Consider the following 13,086-nt stretch of genomic DNA (forward strand, 5'->3'; position numbering starts at 1 on the left):
AGATAGTATTCGAAGAACCACCCAAATATATTTGTGTGAAAATCCGGCCCTGTTTTTTACCTGCTCCTCGAGAAACATAACATTGCTTCCTTGGCGCTAGCTAGCCGTGCGCTCGCATTACCAGTGCAAGCGAGGTCTTCGAATACGTATCTTTGTTTCGGATCGCAGTGTCACAAGTTAAGCTGGTTTGAGAGCGTTTAGTCGCCTACCTTAGCCGCACCAATAGAGATCAGACAGCTATTCTGTTAGAATTCTGTATTAGTTCATAATGAATCTTATTCCGTGCTCAATAGAGTAGTAATTCAATAAACGCTACCTATGCGGCTTGACCATTTTTTCATAGTGGCACGCGCCTTTGCGGTTTTTAAACAATAGATAAGACGATAATCCGTAGAAGCTCACGGAGAAAAATAGAAACTATACGCGCCCGGCCCGCCGCCGCGGCCCGGCCGGTCGGCGACACCTTCTCGTAACTCATGAGGCCCTGGGCGGCTACCGGGAAAATCGTAATTCGTCAATTGCGGGCATTTTTCTCTGTCACTCTAATTACGTCTTAGTGAGAGTAAAAGAGAAAGATCTCCGCAATTTGCGAATTTCGGTTTTCGCGGTAGGCCCCCTGGTACTTGCTCCTTGCTAAATTCAATTTTTGGACTGTTTTCTCTCGATTTTGGCCACAGTAGCCTACGGAGACTAACAAGCAACGCTAAGCGGTTTTCGTAGTCTATGGGTGTTGCTATATTACGGGTGTCACATGCGTGTTTCTGACTTATGAAGTAATTGTTTTTACTATGAAACCAAATGAATATTTTGTAAGTTGGCAGCAATGCACTTAGTTTAAAACTGTATTCGTTTTGATTTTGTTAGGTTGGTAGCCATTAATCGCAGTAACGTTATAGCGATTTAAAGCACAAGTGCTGTTATGAGGAATAGACAATATAGACTTTTCTTGAAACCTTTTATGTATGTTCTTATATTCGTGTTAATGAATGCATAAATGACAGATAACAGTAGAGGAGTAGGAAAAATAATATTGTTACTTAAAATTCTACATCCGTAATATGTGTACGATTTTCTGTTTGTATCTATAGTATGTCAAGCCATTTCTGTCTGTAGAAAAAAGTGGCAAATATAAAAAATGTAGGCGTGAAGGGTTGTCGTCCCATAGATAATTTGAATTTCGTGTGTAGTTCTACTGACAAAGTTCTCTGAAAGGCTATAAATTAAGTGGTGCTCAGAGATGGCGCCACCTCTAAAATCCTTTCACTTTTTTCATTATCATTTGTAGCGTTGATCCGAACGCGATCGCGATATCCAATCGCGATTTTTTGGCACGTCACAGCCGCGTCATCATGTCTCCGTGTCTGCTTTTATCGCAGGGGAATTAATTAGTTCAACATTATCACACCTTAACGATACCTTTATATGTGAACTATATATTTTAGACAGTTTGAAAGTAAAGCCCCATGATGGAACTGCTGAGCCAAGTGTCTAGCACACAGTTTTTGTTCCCCGCGGCCGCGGTGGCGGTTGTTTTATTATGCGCAGCGCTAGTATTTATCTTCGGGTTCCGCTCGGCGGAACAGCCGCAGTTCGACAAATTGGCGCTAGTGATCGATGACAAGAAGTCCTCGAATAAAAAAGTGAAGAAATCGAAGGAAAAGGTGAGTGCTCTTAATAAGTTACGATTTATGAGCGCCGCGAAGCGTCCACCTCTCAACGTGTGCTCATTTTATTTTTAACCTGCAAGCATATGCTCGTCGTTATACCGGGATACGCTTATCAACCGGGTGTAAGGATGCTTCTCCTTTAATCGTGTTTGAAAAGGAGGTTTTCGTGTTACAGAAATCGTCACCCAACCGCTCGAGCGATGACGCGAAGGCAAAGTCGGAGAGCTCTAAGAAATCTCCTTCTAAGGAGAAAGCGAAGGAGGCCGAAAAGCCTAAGCCCAAATCTGAGAGACCAGCTGAGCCCAAAGTTGTGAAGAAAGAGGCTCCAGTTGAGGCCAAGAAGGGCAAGAAGGGTAAAGCAGCCATGGAAACTGAGAAGCCCGCTGACTTTGATGATGGCGGCTGGCAGGAGGTGCCCAAGAAGAGCCAGAAGAAGGTGAAGAGCCCTGAGGAGAAGGAAAAGGAAAAGAAGGAGAGCCCCGCCAAGAAGAACAAGAACAAGAAAGCCAAGGATGCTGATGTGGAAGCTGCCCGCCCTGTGGAGGAACCCGCTGAAGAGAGCATCAAGGTAGGTCATTGTCAATATTAAGCATATTGTATTGCCTGTTGTCAAAAGAGAACGGCAGGTGACAAATTTAGTTTTGTTATAGCTATGATTCCATGTTCATTACTAATAAGTAATAACTCATTTTTAGAGGAATATTATTTATGATGAAATCTAACAATGTAACTTCAAAATTGAGTAGGGAAGGAAGTAGAACCAAATACTTAATAATGCCACATACCATCTACAACCTTGTTCCATTCAAAACCTTATTGTGACATAATTTCTAATGGGCATTTGTCTTTATTTGTACAAGCATGTCATTGAGTGATTGATAATTTTCTTCATTGTCATTTAAAACAAACTATTAGCTGCCTTAGCATGCTTAGTCTATAGTTTTTCTAGGACACATTTACATAGTTAGATATACCACAATTATTGCTGATCAATGTCATAATTTAGCAATATTGAATCAATGAATGTTATGCGCATTAAAGTTCATGCTTTAAGTGAACAAGTTGTTTGCGTGATTAATTAGCATTAATTTAAATTACATGGTGGTAACTGGTTATATCACATAATATATATGTATATTGTGTGAATTACACATCCAAAATTAAGTCCCTTCTGACAGACAATCTACAAGCTATTTATATCAGTACATTGAAATATTTCTCTAAAATGAATAAAATAATGAAAACTCTTTTGGCCTCTATTCAAAAGCTTAGTGTTTTTTTTGTGTCATAATTCTTGTAAGTGACAGGGTTACATCTATTCTTTTTCAGGACACTTTTTGTTAAGAGGGACTATATTTTTTCTTTATTCCTCAAGGCAGCAATATATCAGAAAGTGCCCAGTGAAAGTATAGATGTCATAGCCCCTAAGTCATTAGTGTTGTATTGCATTCAACAAAACAAACCTCTTTGCTTAAGGTGCTGAGCGTGGAGGGTCCCCGTGTGGATGCTGAGGCTGCTCGTGCCCTGCAGGCACAGATTGAAGAGGTGCAGAGAGTGCTCAAGGAGGTAATTTATCATTATTTTTTAGTAGGAATAAAAACAGAAAATCCCGCTTAATGATCATGCTTAATACAACTTATTTTGATCTGTTTTTCTGAGGTCAAAGTACTTTCCTGCTTAATGCCCGTTTTGAGCGTGGTCCTTTCAAAACCATAAGCAGGTTTTACTGTATATTAAAATATCACATCTTGATTTAAACTTTCACGATTTTTACACATTATTCTTTATAAAACGTTACTTAATCGCGTATATTAATTATTAATTAAATGGAACTATGTAAATGAGGAAATAAAGGCTATATTATTATTGATTAAGTCCTGGGAGCGCTGGTGGCCTAGCGGTAAGAGCGTGCGACTTGCAATCCGGAGGTCGCGGGTTCAAACCCCGGCTCGTACCAATGAGTTTTTCGGAACTTGTGTACGAAATATCATTTGATATTTACCAGCCGCTTTTCGGTGAAGGAAACATCGTGAGGAAACCGGACTAATCCCAACAAGGCCTAGTTTACCCTCTGGGTTGGAAGGGCAGATGGCAGTAGCTTTCGTAAAAATTAGTGCCTACGCCAAATCTTGGGATTAGTTTTCAAGCGGACCCCAGACTCCCATGAGCCGTGGCAAAATGCCGGGACAACGCGAGGAAGAAGATTATTGATTAAGTCCTGTTTTAATATCACATCTTTTTGTTACATCATGTTACTATCTCATCAGTTTTGCAGAAGTTATATAGTATTGGGTATACTTGTTGGTTAGGCTAATTTTGCCACTTTTTTGCAGACCTGTAGAGTAACGGAGCCTAATTAGTATAGGGAGCGTGCATGAACTGTAGGAGGCAGCACAGGAGCCGTCAGATTTTTGGCGCGAGGCGTAAATGTGATGTTTATTGTTCCGATGTAGCCCACAAGATGGCAGAACCTATTATGTACAAGTAAACAAGTGACGTGTAAATAAACATGTTTATGGTTCCGATTCAGGCCACTAGATGGCAGACCCTTTAACGCGCACGGTCCCTATATTCAAAATTAGGCATGCTATTGGGAACTCCCAGTGAATGCGTTAATAGATGCCTAATCACTGCTTTGTGACATTTCTTTCAAAAACAGTCCAGGGTAGACTCACTGAGTATGTTTGAAGATGCTACTGGAATTTATACATAAAAGAAATCAAAAGTGAAATATTGTTAGTAGGTATTTATTTCTTACAGCAGTCCATTATTTATAACATGCCATCTTGTACCCATCTCTGGATACTTTCCAATAATGAATTCAAGCTGCTAGAAATAGTCCCTCACTCCTAAATGTATATTAATTCTGGTGAGACTGCCCAAGTAGGGTACAAAGACTGGCTGAATGAAGCTAGGATATTTATATTACTTATCCGAACACCAATAAATACGACTGAATAGTTTATGAGGACTTTACGCTGCAATGTGAGCAACAGGTGTACAGTGATAATGATAGATCAACATATTGATGCCCTCGTTCACACTTACTAGTTACGGGGATTTTTTTATTGTAATTAGTACTGTAGTGCACAAACAAAAAGTGATAATTATAACCAAATTGTTTGCGTAACTAGTACGAGTGTGAGCTAGGGTATTGATATGAGGAATTCATATCAACGCACTGCAACCACACTTTTATGGAGTTTTACGTAGTTTGACGACCGGTTTGGCCTAGTGGGTAGTGACCCTGCCTACGAAGCTGATGGTCCCGGGTTCAAATCCTGGTAAGGGCATTTATTCGTGTGTTGAGCATGGATATTTGTTCCTGAGTCATGGGTGTTTTCTATGTATTTAAGTAGGTATTTATAAAAATTTATATATTATATATATCGTTGTCTAAGTACCCTCAACACAAGCCTTATTGAGCTTACTGTGGGACTTAGTCAATTTGTGTAATAATGTCCTATAATAAAATAAAAAAAAACATACAGGTACAAGTTTGTACGCAGCCTGGGTATCAGTGGCCAAGCGGAGCGTTAAAGATCTCCAGTCCCACTGTATTTCCTAATTTGTAGGCAATTGAGGATGTTTTTCCTTCTATAGGCTTAGCACAGGCGAGCCGCGACAGTATTCCGCCCGTATGATGGACTACTAGTTCCTCTAATTAATACAACTTGAACGGGTAGTCTACCTCGCGGAGATACTGTCGCGGCGCTCCTGTGCTAAGCTACACAATAATAGGTATACATCAGGTATTTCTGATGCTCCATGTTTTGCAGAAGGTAATGATGTTACCATCGTTTACACGTTTTCGCAGGCCGAGCGTCGCGACAACCCGGACCTCGTAACCGACGAGGACGGCCAAGTCGAGGAAGCTCCCGATGTCAAGGACCTCCGCAGCAACAAGAAAAACCAGAACAAGGAGAAACAGACCAAGAAGAAGGCCAATGAAGTAAGCACATACAAATCTATCTAAACATTTTGTGCACGAACCACCATTATAATCCGTTCTTTTTTAGATTAGAAATTTTATAAGATCAAAAGTAGTGGCAACTTTTTTCTTTTAAATTAAATCTCAGTAACTATGAACTGAATTATAGAGTTCTTTACATTTCTCACTCAAAGTTGAATCAAAATCATTCATCTTAAATTGCAACCGTGTGTTCCTTTCGGCCGCCATCGCAACTGTGTTTCACAACCAGTTGTCTATTAGGATTTTTTAATCTTTCATGGCAACCAGTTGTGATAGAAGAAGATTTATTCCTCTTACACATCCAGTTGTGAATAAGGAAAATCTCAAAAAGGCTAGTTGTTACTGAAGATTCAATTTTCCTTGTTCACAACCATAGAAGAAATTTTTTATGCTTTGTAATTTTTTCGGCTTCGGCCTTCGCCCAAACTTTAACTTTAACTTGCTAATATAATATACTCATAATATATAAAAAAATATCTGCTTATTACAGAACACCAACCGCTTTTGTGCCTCTGGCTTACAGTTAGAGTTGCCTTTGTCTATGGCTTCTATGGAAATCAACCGTGTCAGTTCAACATCTTAATGAACAATAAACAAAATTATGTCATATATTGAATGTCAAATAAACGTTGAAATAGAAATTTCACTTGGGAAAAAATGGCTAATTTCGATTATTCTCCGCGTTTGTTAAGAACACCAGAAGATCGAAATGCCTGCATCTTTGGTGGATGGAGTTGAGGAAACAGAATTATTTTTCTTGATTCGAAACTAGGTTTCCAAAGAAGAAGTATAATTCCATTTTCTAAACTGGTTACGAAACTTTGGTTTCGAAAGTGGCCGAAGGGGTGTTAATAACCATGCGAATAATAAGCATGCTTACATAAGAGCATGTACTTTAATGTACAATATACACTGTGATTTAGTGATATTTATCAAATATCGTGATATATTTTGGTCGGTTAACTAGTGTATATGTCCCTCATAACAATATTTATCACAGCCGGAATCCTGGTTGTGTAACAGGAATAAATCTTCTTCTATCACAACTGGTTGCCATGAAAGATTAAAAAATCCTAATAGACAACTGGTTGTGAAACACAGTTGCGATGGCGGCCGAAGGGCGTGTGTTTATGTATAAAATAGGTCATTGTAATTTTTGCAATGTTTTTCTCATCACTAAAAGTAATATGTACTGCTGAGTTGCCAATATCATAAGTTCAAGGGAAAATTGGCAACCGTAAGTGTATAATTCTCATAAAAATAATATTTGTTTTATTCTGAATTCTTCGCAAATGCAATTTGAATTAAATTACCTTATAAATAGTAAATAATTACATTCTATGGACATAGTTTTGACCCTAGTTTGCATTTAGGAATACTATGTAATAAAGGACAAGAAAGGAACAATACGGATGCAGCGCGATAGAAAGAGACTTTCTTAAAAAACGTCATCAAGTTCCGAGCGCTGCCTCATTTAATGAGACGCTTAAATTAAAATATTTTTTTATCCTAATGTCTAAAAATCGGCTTACCTGTGAAAAGAAATGCCATTTTTTGTACACCAGAGTTTTTAGTGTTCTTACCGCACAATTTGACACAACAGTAATGGATTTTTCATGGCAAAAACTTCTTCGAGCTACCGATGTTTCTAGACCGAGCCCGGTCCGCTGACTGAAGTAAGCAATTGTAGACGTGTTTCGAAATTCGGGTAAACCTACCGTATGCGTGGCAGAGGGGGAAGTGCGACTATGATACGTCTTTTAGGATAAGTGGTCCCATAGTAACAGTTGCTCAGTATGATTTATATATCCACCCCGTAAATGATTGCAGGTGACTAAATAAATACCCTGTATATGGCAGTTATAATATTCAATTATATTGACAGCTATTAAAGTTCAAATTTAACAAAATATTTTTTATGACATGCATGATTAAGATTAGATTATTAACATTATTTCTAAATGGGTCAAATTCTATGCATGATATCTTTGTGATTTCCATATTTATGTTATTTGTTCATATATAATTATATACAAATCTAAGGTTGAATTTAAAGGTCATGTAGATAATTAATGATTAGATGCATTACAATGTATTCAGTGTGTTACTTTCTGTGGATTCTGTTATAAATTTATATCAATATTTCACAACAGTCAATGAATGAGGATTTAATAATATTTTTATTTTATTCTCAGGCTGCTGCTGTAGCCAAGAGTGCTTCAAAAGAAGCTGACTCCGACTCGGACAAGCAAGACGACAAGCCCAACGTGCCGGTCTTTGATGAACTTGGAGGTAAATTATATTTTTAATATTGTAGCAATATCTGCTAACAATACTTAGAAATAAGTACAAAGTGGAGCCTCGAATACACGAACGCGTGACTCCGGGATACCAGCCCGCCGCTTTACCAGCTGAGCTACCGAGACTTACCCGTTAACAGTGAAAATTTCCACCAGATTCTTCACATACATATATCGGGTGCGTATCGATGGCTATAAATATTTTTATTACAATATCAGTTGCAATAACGCTTATTTAGTATAATTATCAAATGATATAACAACAATGAATATATTTACATATGATCGTTTTATATTATGATTAATTTGATCTAATAACATTTAGCCTAACATTCTTGAAGTATAATGCATATTTCCTATACCGAATTTATGATATACATACAGTTATTTGATATAATGTATTAAATACATTTACTATTATATACTACAAGAGACGATACTCCTTATATGTATAACGAACTGCTATTTATAATTAAGTAGGTAGGTAAGGTTAAGAACTGCGACCCCTACACAAAACGAGCTGCTACCAGAAAAGTAGGTTAGGTTAGAATTGCGAACATTACACGAAACAAACCACTACCTTCTGGTAGTGGTTTTCAAGCATTGAATATGAAGAATACATAAAATGGACGCTGCCAGTAATACTAATAGAGGCAAGAGCCGAGAACGATAGCCTTTTACCATCAAAATCGGGTGAAAAATAATTGGCGGCATATGAAATGAAACTTTTGTTCAATGGAAAATCAGCAAAAACGCTGTCTTTCTTGGAAAACGTGTTGGTAGCTTATTTCAATGAACTGGCGAATAAGTGCCTACAAGCCCAGCACGCTTTGGTGCAATTATTCGATGTTAAAACGGTAAGCCACCGTTTTGAAAATTGTATTTACTGTTTTTACAAAAAAAATCTAATTTTTAAGTTTTGTTTTTTTCTCGCAAGTGTGTTGAAAAACGTCGTATGAAACGCGTGTGCATTTGTCATTACCCACATCGGCTTTCTTATTGCGCGCTCGCTTGCAGCTCGCGCGCACAATACCGCCTCGTGTGTAATGACACTAATGATTAACTTAGCACACTTGTATCATAATGTACTATTATATCGATCATTACACACCCCATATATAGCCCCCCTGTGGCGGGGCCTTATATTTTTGTTTCTTAGTACTCTTATCACATTTAGCACTGAGATTTACTGTGTTATCATAGTACGTGTTTTATTGGGTGCTTTGTGTACGAAAACTCGATATCGTAGTGATTATAAATAAAAATACCTCTTTCTAAATGTATATTAATTAACAGGAAAACATTCTTATTATATCTAACCAAAGTTCAAAGAGTCAGTGAATGAATATTTGTTTTTCTCAACAATGGACAGCAAAGTCGACTTTGCTGGTTAAAAAATAGGTCAGGAACGGGAAGTGCGTAGTTTATGGTTAGTCATAAATTAAAAGTTAAAAACATTGCAGTCTTGTGTTGCATACAATTCCATTATTTGACGAGTTACGAGTTCCAAACTTTAAAAAAAATCGGCCAAGAGCATATCGGGCCATTTTTTTTTTATACTACGTCGGTGGCAAACAAGCATACGGCCTGCCTGATGGTAAGCAGTCTCCGTAGCATATGTACACCTGCAACTCCAGAGAAGTTACATGCGCGTTGCCGACCCTAACCCCACCCCCCTCGTTGAGCTCTGGCAACCTTACTCACCGGCAGGAACACAATACTATGAGTAGGGTCAAGTGTTATTTGGCTGCGGTTTTCTGTAAGGTGGAGGTACTTCCCCAGTTGGGCTCTGCTCTAGATCTGGAATGACATCTGCTGTGCTGTGCCCTACCACACAAGGCGAGATGACATTCACATTGCCCATACCTCTCTTTTGGACGTAGTTTAAGGACATACCCGGGGCCATGCTCAGAGTAAGGTTCCGTAGTTACTCTGCCGTCACAATAAGGTAAACTGGAGCTTGGAGTATAGTAGATTATTCCAAGGGATGAACTGTGGATGGTACATCTTTTTACTATGAAGGGGAAACTTTATGTGATAACTCAAAAACAGCTAAACTGATCATGTCCGCTATAGTTTTCATTTAATGTCTTTCTTAAGTTCTACTTCCCCGATTTTACGTGTAGGGGAGGTACCCTAAAAAAAAAAAAAGATTTTATTCTACGACTTTGTCGGCTTTATTGATTTATATATCCATGCCAAATTTCAGCTTTCTAGCACTAACGACCACGGAGCAAAGCCACGGACAGACAGACAGACGGACATGGCGAAACTATAAGGGTTGACTGTTATAGTTGACTACGGAACCCTAAAAAAGCTGAAATGGCCATATCAAATGAAGACATAGGGCCATTAGACATCCAAACAGATGATCAGTACTTATTATTATAATGTTCGTACCGCGATTATTTAGCTGTTTCTAATAGTTTGGCAGAAAAATACATTACTATTTTAAAAATAAATAAAAAGGCGGCAAAGCAAATGTTTTCAATTGTTTTTACTTATTCTGTGAAAATGTACGTAAGAACGTTGCTTCTCTAGAATATTTCTATTCTTTCACCATTTTTGAGAAAAACACTATATATGCCTCGACTGGAAGGCTACTTGCTGGCTTCGGATTGAATTAAAGGGACTCCCCAGGTCGTCCGTTTTCAAAGGAATCCTCAGCCATCAAGTAGCTAGTCCCGAGCCTCGACAATAATGTAGTATTCCCGCAGACACCTGGACGGACGCCAAAGCCAAGAAGGGCAAGAAGAAGGCCCGCCGAGAGCAGTGAGGGCGCGGGCCGCCGCGGCGCCCGTCGCCCGCTCCACGCCGTCACACGCGCCCGCCGCTACTCGCCTGGCCGCCGGTAGTCCCGCAGGGTGTCCAAGTTATTGATTATTAAGTTTTACTACCTTACACATTCAGTCGACTTACGTCCATGTTTTTAGTTGTATATTTTATTTTATATTTAGCTCGTGTTGACTTGTTTTTCATAATAATTTTAATTCTTGTTTTCAGTGAAGCATAATAGGGTTTCGTTTTAGTATGATTCGTTATGTAGTCGGGCGTTAGTGACCTTTGGGAATCTGCAATGCGTTCGGGCGCCGAATTTATTGTGGAAGTTATCGTGATGAAACTTTTTTGAGATGATTTTAAGGATTAACCGTCTACGTAGAGACGCCACATAGGATCCGTGTATTCTGTACATGAGTAGGTGTCCATTAGATTACCATCCTACCTGCCCGTGTAGCGGCAGCCGTATTCTTTTAATGACCTTCACAATCTTCTGGTGCTTGTAGTAATAAGTATCTTATCTCCTTTCATTCCATTTCTGTGCATTTTATCCATATTTATCTAGAACCGCGAACATGGTGGCTATCATTTGAACATGTAATAATATGGCTGATAAAGACTACAGGTTTATTTTATGTTAGTTAGTAATCTGTGTTGTTGAGATCATAAATGTAGTCAGGCAGCTCTGGTGTAAACAAGATGCTGCCCTTATTAACGGCTCGTGTGTTTTATATTGTTGATTATTTATTGTAACTATTATGTTTCTCCTAATTTAAATTGAGATGAGACCTGAATTTGGACCAATATATAAGTATGCATGCAGTTTGCTACTACACAGATAAAAAGTATTTCCCATTCTTTTCGAACAGAACACTACCTTCAAAGTTTTCTTATTTATTGAGTACTCCCTCGCAAAAGTTTCACGTGGCTTTATATTTGAAAGATATCCTCAATATCTTTGAAAAATTCTTAGCTGAGACTTTAATATTATTTTAAAACTGCTTAATACATATCTGTGTTACGGAGGTGATAGTATGCATATTAATTAAAATTGTACCTAACCTTACGGCCAACATTAAAAAGACAGCATAATATTTTGCTAGCGAGCAAACGGCTTCAACTTTAATGTTTTATTGCAGATTCCTATTTTGTATACCTAGTTTTTAAGAATAATAATTCAGATTTAGGATATAGTCGACATCATTACGAAATTCTAAATGTCTTTAATCGCAAATAATTTATTACCTTTGTTACATAATAATAATATAAGAGTGAGAGCATCAATATTTAGTACTTGCTATTAGTGACGTTCTTAGACAAAAGGTGACTACATTCTTGGGTGGCAATAAGGACGATTTTTAATTAATAAGATCTTTATTCCAGCGGATACCTGCCTTTTGTCTGAGAACGTCACATTTATTTAGTTAGGGAAAGGAATGTTTATAATAATTTCAGAGACGCAATATTACGAGTAACATTTAGTTAATTTATTTTGGAATTGTCGAAGTATCGGCTGTGCAATGTTGTATAAACATTGAGTTTGCTGTTGCAACCTTATCGCGTACCTCTTTATTGATGCCGTCGTAATGTAAGAGAAAATATTATCTACTCAATATGTACCTAACCTCTATATTAAACATCTTAGACTTGGTGATTTCCTCCTTCCTTTATATGTTCAGCCTTGTAAATCTTGTGATATCTGTCTGTGTGGGGAGTCAAGCGGCTCGCTTATTCTTTGGCGATCCAGCATAATCACTTCACAAGTTTGTGAAGACCCATCTGCCTCTTTTGAGGATTAACAAAGAAATGGGTGATTTATCAGGTATCTGCCGCACCCCTACTTCTTTTTTTCCTCATTAATCAAGTACATTCTACGAGATAAATATATTTTTTGTGTTAGAGCCCATTATTTTTAACCCTTTATTATTAAAAATTGCGTACTTAGGGCCTACATTTAAGGGATTATCATCACGGTACTCTCTAAACATGATGTAATTGATAATGAATAATAGGTATCTACATTAGATGTAAAGATATTTTTGGCTTGATATATGTAGCGTAGTTGGTGGCTGAGGCCGGGATGCCAACGCATAAGGACGACGTATCTTGAATGTTATTTGTTTTATAGGCTCTAAAATTGAATGAATGTGTAATATAAATATTTTTTTAAAATTAATAAAGAGTGATATTGATACAAATGTGTTATTTGACCTTAATAATTAAGCGCTGGTAAATTGGGTGACCGTAATAAATGATTTGTTGTGTGAACACGATGTGTTGACGTTCTCAGTCACATCGTCATCCATTTTGAGATGGGTTAGAGGCTACTTGTTAGATTAAAAATATTAAGATGATCAGGTCTTGAGGA

The 13,086-nt window shown here is 37.9% G+C and overlaps 1 protein-coding gene across 1 annotated transcript; it reads left to right on the forward strand.

Moving 5' to 3' along the window:
• Positions 1–1,302: 1,302 nt before the first annotated feature.
• On the forward strand, positions 1,303–12,916 carry LOC133523679 (neurofilament heavy polypeptide-like). Its single transcript, XM_061859359.1, has 6 exons — positions 1,303–1,661; positions 1,843–2,235; positions 3,144–3,233; positions 5,485–5,619; positions 7,836–7,932; positions 10,658–12,916. Exons 1-6 carry the CDS (start codon positions 1,464–1,466, stop codon positions 10,714–10,716), a joined length of 972 nt encoding a protein of 323 aa, XP_061715343.1. The 5' UTR covers positions 1,303–1,463; the 3' UTR covers positions 10,717–12,916.
• The last annotated feature ends 170 nt before the right edge of the window (positions 12,917–13,086 follow it).

This window comes from Cydia pomonella, chromosome 12 (genome assembly GCF_033807575.1).
Source record: "Cydia pomonella isolate Wapato2018A chromosome 12, ilCydPomo1, whole genome shotgun sequence".
In the NCBI taxonomy this organism is placed as follows: Eukaryota; Metazoa; Arthropoda; class Insecta; order Lepidoptera; family Tortricidae; genus Cydia; species Cydia pomonella.